Raw genomic sequence first — 6,000 nt, forward strand, 5'->3', positions numbered from 1 at the left:
TATGCCACAGAAGGAAGTAACAAGAAGTCTCTGAAATCGTGTGAACATGATAGTAGACAGGTAGGCAATTTGGAGCTGGTATTTGTTATTTGTTAGGTACTTTAGGAAAACTTGCATAAATGCAAGGATGAAAATCAATAAAGCTTAAGAATAGATAGCGACAAAAAGTTCCTTCCTTGAACTTACACTTATCCTAGTTAATACTGAATTATAACAACATAAACAACAAATGAAGTCAAGATTATCTTGAAAAAAATTCATCTGTCAACTAATTGACACTTGACAGTGTGATTATATAGTTTACTTTCTACCAGTAAGGTATGCAGCAGGTTACAAGTCGCTTATGGGAAATCAGGAGATAAGATCAGCGCTTATTCAACATGCCCACCGAAAGCAAAAATGTCTTTGGTAAGAACAGGACATGGAACCATTTGAGGAAGTTATTTGGTCCCTAATAATACCTGTCTGTGTAGGCTGATGCAAGGTTAGCACGAGGCCCATAGTGGGGCAAATATTAACAGCATGAACAAAATCCTGAATTGCTTCAGTAATCTGAATCCAATTTTAATGTATTAGATAATCCAATTCTAGAAAGTGGTTTTGATTGGGGATTTAGAAGATTGAAATAGAGTTCTTTATTGTAAACTCGAAATGATATTTGGATTGTGTTTGTCATGTGATCAAATTTTTGGGAAAATTACTAAGTTGCCTTAGGATTTGATTAGGTAAAGTTCCTTGTTTTGATGAAACGTAGGTTTTAAATTGTTAGAAAACATGTGTTTTGATGAATACATTGCTTGTGTTTTCTTCAGAATTTAAGTGAAGTTTACAAATTCTTATTGAAATATGACTTGGTTACCTTTTGCAACTCAATGCTTAGAACCCTGATCACTTTTCTGCCTTTTCGGCCTACAACAGTCCATCCATCCTCTGCGAGACCGAGTTCTGTGCCCCACCCCATGTAACATTGTAAGTAGGGTTACCCACAGTTCCACTCCTAGTGTTGGGGCACCCACTCGTATTACCGAGTGGAGTTCCTTTACCCATGCTTTTGGCTTTACCTGGCTGAACAACAGGTGGGGAGCTGCCCACATTAAAAGCAAAGCTCAGGGTGGGCAACATAGGGTCTTTGCGCTCTTTTGCATTGATGGGACTGGCAAACAAATTAAGGAGGGTGATGCAGGGAGCTAGTCTTTTATTTGGGATGAATCCTCTTTGTTCTGGCATTCAGGTCGGAGTTCATCTTGTCCACATCCCGCTCTCGACCCCATGCAGAGCTCGGCTGAACTCGACGCTCCCTTGAATCCACTTCCAGTCTTACTCCTTACTCCTCCTTCCTTGGAGCTGTTTCTATCAATTTCATTTCTTTGTGCATGTGGGCAGTGGCATAGCTACATGTAGGCCACCATGCAGCTCTTTAAATTCCTTTATTTTTATACTGACAAATTTAATATCTACTTTATACATATATAAGTGCCCCTCCAGATATAAATGTTTGTAAACAAGTTCCACTCCAGCTAACTTTTCTCGCTTTGCCATTGCATATGAAGTGCCTTCAGTGTCGCCATTGCCGTTTGTCTGCCATATCTGTTCATCGGGTGCATGCAGCTGCCTCTTTCTATTTTCGGGTGCTATTTGCACCTTCTCTCATAGGTTGTCCACACTTCAGCCCGCCCGTTCTCCTACAGGGATTCTCCTTCACATACGCCGCTCCAATAGCTCTGGTCACCACCTCGAATGTGTGGCAGGGGTAGAGGCAATTTTTTTTTCCATGGAACACTAAATATATGGCTAACAAAATTTCAATTGACTATAAAGTGATCCGAATCTGGTAAGACTACCCCACCTGCCTATGCCTCTAATGGGTAGTTGTTTTATAAAAACACTGGCTGGTCGGGTTGCTAGATCCATAGCTCCACCCTTTAATTAATGTCTATTTTATCTCATCACCGATGTGGCCGGGGATCATCATCAAGCCTCCGGCTAGGGTTTGTCGCATAATATGGTTTGCTGTGTGGTCTTCGCTTAATAACAACATATTTGAGGGCTTGTACTAGTATGTGTTAATAATTGTTGACAGATTATAAATAATGTTGTAAAAGGCAAAAAAAGCAAGGCGAGGAGTTGAGCCTCTCGTGAGGCGAGGCATTGGTTGAAGCATAAGCTTCATTGCCAAATTTGCGAATTATACAAAGCAGTGCTGTAAATGTGTATCAGTCGCGTATGCACATCATATCATCAGGTAAAGATGCTAAGTGGAACACATGATATGTGTTAGGGCAAAATGCAACAAAATTCACATGTAACAATCATTGTAACATTATTTTTTATAAGAAAACAATTAGAACGTCTTTTTTTTCACAAGAAGATGTCAATTTTGTGAGCTGCAAGTAATTTATTTATCTTGTGCTATCTTCAAACCTAAAGGTCTCAAATTCCAACCAGAGACGAGCCAAGAGTAAGGATGTCAATTGATCTTATTTGAATAAGAGATACTCTTAAGTATATTCATTTTTTCAGATATTCATATGTTTGGATTCAAATATAAATGAAGAAAAATCATATCTAAATCTAAATCCAAATCAAAAACCTGATTTGGCAATACAAATTCGATCTGTATTTTTAAATTCACATCTGAATTCAAACCTGAATTTGGAATCGAATCTAGTCAATTTTCAAAATGTTAGGAATACGAAAGAAGATATTTGTTTAAACCTAAGTTCCATCCGAATCCGATTCGATTTCTTAATCGGTTTTATTTATTCTTTTTACATATCTGATTTCTTTGGAATAGTTGAGTTGGATATCCCATCCAAATTGGATATATTGACATCCCAACCAAAAGGAGGGAGCTTTATTTGGCAGGTATAGCGTTGTTTGTTTGGTGAACTGAGATGACAAAAAACTCATGATCTTAAGCTTAAATTTGATTCAACTTGATTATGCTTCGTGTCAAATAAATCATCAACATAAACTTCGTGTCATTTTTCTCTTTTCCTATTTTTGATTCAACTTGATTATGCTTGATTTCATGACTTCTTTTTAGCGAAACAATTCAGTCTTGAAACTGTTTATCTTCATACCTTGCCGTTTTCTGGCAAGGCGAGGGCGGTGGTGAGAAGAGAATAGCCGGTGAAGACGCCGATCTCAATCGTCTTGCTGGCGTTCATGAGCTTGAGCAACAGAGACATGAACTGACCCTGTTCTGGCGGCACACTGATGAAGCTCCTAAAACAAGGAAAAACAAATTGAACTATAGCTTTAGTATTGTGGATATATTGGACCAATTCAGGATCTTGTACGGTCTGACGATAGGTGGAGGCAGAAAGGTTAACAGAAATATATTGGACTCAGGTATAATTATCCAGGAAGCAAATATTTCATGATATTGTGGAGTTTCCATAGGCAGGAAGAAATGGTACAACTAAGGAAAGCGAGTTGCATGCTTCGTTGGGTGTAGACAACCCATATGGGCCAAAAGGAAAGGGGGGATATTTTGTCAATTATTTAAAAAAAGAATGTCCTTTTTAATCATTTTACTTTTTTCTTTTTGGTCTTCAAAAATAGTTTTGCATTTTCGTCAATCGAGGTATTTTAGTCATTAGTAGCACATAAAAAATTCGTACACTACTAGATTCAACGATTAAGGACATTAGACTGATGAACTTAGACATGGAACATCAGTTCAAGATGGTTCACGTTTTCATATATATATATATATATATATAGAGAGAGAGAGAGAGAGAGAGAAAGAAAGAAAGAGATAAAGAGTGAGGTCGGTAAGTACAGACCTTAAGTGTTGGACTCATCTTGACCGTTGAGCTCTACAAAATAAAAAACTAAGGCAAAATAAAGAAAGAAAAGACAATATTTTACTGATTTCTAACATTAATGAACAATTTTTTCTCCTTACTCTTCTTTCAACTATATTCTTCTTTCAACTATAGATCTTAAAAAGATTAAAGGTTGACATTATTCCATGTCTGCCTATAGTTTAGTTTAGGACAGAAAAATCCTCCAGTCTCGTAGCACACAACCCGAGGTGTTCACTCACTCTTACCCAATGCATTGTGATCGGATGGAGCTAGATCTAAAAGCCCCAACATTTCACCTCCTAATTAGTGAAATTTTGCATGTTGTCATAGGCAGCATCACTTTGCGCTGTAAGTATGATCAATGGGCCTCCAATGCTGATCATGGTGAAGGCATTGCTCTTTTGCATGTTGATATATATAATTGTAAGTATATATGCTTCTAACATGACTTATTATTTCGTTTAGATAACGGCAATCGATCTGGATAGAGAATCGTTTGCTAATATTGGCCTTCCATTCATCAAGGAGGCAGGAGTAGAGCACAAGATCGACTTCCTTGAAGGAGACGCACTCCCACTTCTGGATAAACTTTTGAAAGAGGTAAGCAGTACTGTGGGCTTAATTTCGGATTCCACCCATTCTGTTGCTTCTAGATCCGAGAGGCACTGAAATGAAATCGGGTTCTAATTTTTTTAAATCGAATTCATCAGTTTTTTTTTTTTTTTTTGTAGACTTTCTTGCCTTTAAGAATGTCAATGTATCGAACTATTACATTATAGAATATTAAATAAACTGCTTCCAAGTTGGATTCAAAATCAGATATAGGAAATATATGTAGAAAAAACATATCGGAATGTTTACGTGCAATTAGATGCTTATATTTCTCAAAATTAAGCATCCTTCAAATTTGGTAAGCAAGCTCTATTAAGTATGGATCTGATTACTTTACGGATTAGAATTTTATTCATATCTATATGTAGAACCACGTTCGAACCATTGCCCACCTCAATGGTGGTACTAGAACTTGATGCTCCTGCATGACAAATATTATCCCTGGCTTTAAGGGGGAAAGAAAACTCTCAATGAATTGCATTTCATTATCTATGTGTCACCTAAAACTTTTCAGGTGAGCGAGTTGTTAACAACTTATCACCGAAAAAAAAAAGAAAGCCTGAAAGCTCCTCCAATTCCCTTGTCTCTGAGGTCCTTGATTGCGTTAGTGTTATGATGGCAGCAATACACTTTACAACTTAGCTACTGCATGCTATCACTTACGTCACAAAGGCATTGCATTCTTTCAAAACATCACCATTTTATCATTTCCTAAAAGAACTTAATAATATTGATCACGATAACTCATTCAACATGCTTTCAATGTCTCAATGATAAAACTTCCTACCAACAATAATTTTTTTGTCATTGGTGGTCTGCATTCATAATTATTTAACTTGCTAATGAAAGGCTTCTCCATTAATATAAAAACAACTAGAATATAAGAAATTGTCGCTCTAATGGATGGTGCAGGGAGAAGAAGGAACCTACGATTTTGCATTCGTGGATGCAGATAAGCTGAACAATGTGCATTACCATGAGCGCCTAATGAAGCTGGTGAGAGTAGGTGGCCTGATTGCATATGACAACACGCTCTGGTCGGGTTCGGTGACTGAACAGGAAATGTTCTCCGTATCGGAACCTGCAAAAGACCCTGATCAAGAACGCTTTGATCGAGTGCGGAGGCACACAGTGGAATTCAACAAGTTTTTGGCCACCGATCACCGAGTTGATATCTCGCAGGTTTGTATCGCTGATGGTGTGACTCTATGCCTGCGCCTTTCTTGATTTTTGGTTCTGTGTTTGGGATCGGTGTTGCATTGGAAAAGTGACTCACTTAAAACTGTTTCTAATTGTCTGGCCAACTATGTGTTTGGTTGAGAAAAAAACAATTCGTTTGAAACTGGTTCCTAGTTTTTTCCTCTCTTAATTTGCTATGTTCCGATGTTCACTGCAAAGTTTGGTAGTATTACGTTTATAGGAACAATTGGAAAGCATGAACTTGTTGAATTTTGTTGTTAAAGTTCAGAAAGTGCCTAATTTTTAGATGACAGAACAGAAACATGCCCAAGTTTGCGTTCCCTAGGTCTAATTCAAGTAGTTAAATGTAAAAAATTTAAATGTAAATGTTCGT

General features: G+C 37.5%; 1 protein-coding gene across 1 annotated transcript; it reads left to right on the plus strand.

Annotated features, from left to right (window-relative positions):
• Positions 1-2,223: 2,223 nt before the first annotated feature.
• Positions 2,224-5,654, plus strand: LOC116247432 (probable caffeoyl-CoA O-methyltransferase At4g26220). Its single transcript, XM_031619616.1, has 5 exons — positions 2,224-2,242; positions 3,103-3,329; positions 4,146-4,199; positions 4,281-4,415; positions 5,340-5,654. Exons 1-5 carry the CDS (start codon positions 2,224-2,226, stop codon positions 5,652-5,654), a joined length of 750 nt encoding a protein of 249 aa, XP_031475476.1.
• Positions 5,655-6,000: the final 346 nt, after the last annotated feature.

This window comes from Nymphaea colorata, chromosome 2, assembly GCF_008831285.2.
Source record: "Nymphaea colorata isolate Beijing-Zhang1983 chromosome 2, ASM883128v2, whole genome shotgun sequence".
NCBI classification, from domain to species: Eukaryota; Viridiplantae; Streptophyta; class Magnoliopsida; order Nymphaeales; family Nymphaeaceae; genus Nymphaea; species Nymphaea colorata.

Excerpts from the sequence above, each read along its gene's own strand:
- LOC116247432 (XM_031619616.1), top strand. Across the intron at positions 4,200-4,280 it reads GGCCTCCAATGCTGATCATG|ATAACGGCAATCGATCTGGA; the intron begins GTGAAGGCATTG and ends TATTTCGTTTAG. Across the intron at positions 4,416-5,339 it reads TGGATAAACTTTTGAAAGAG|GGAGAAGAAGGAACCTACGA; the intron begins GTAAGCAGTACT and ends TGGATGGTGCAG.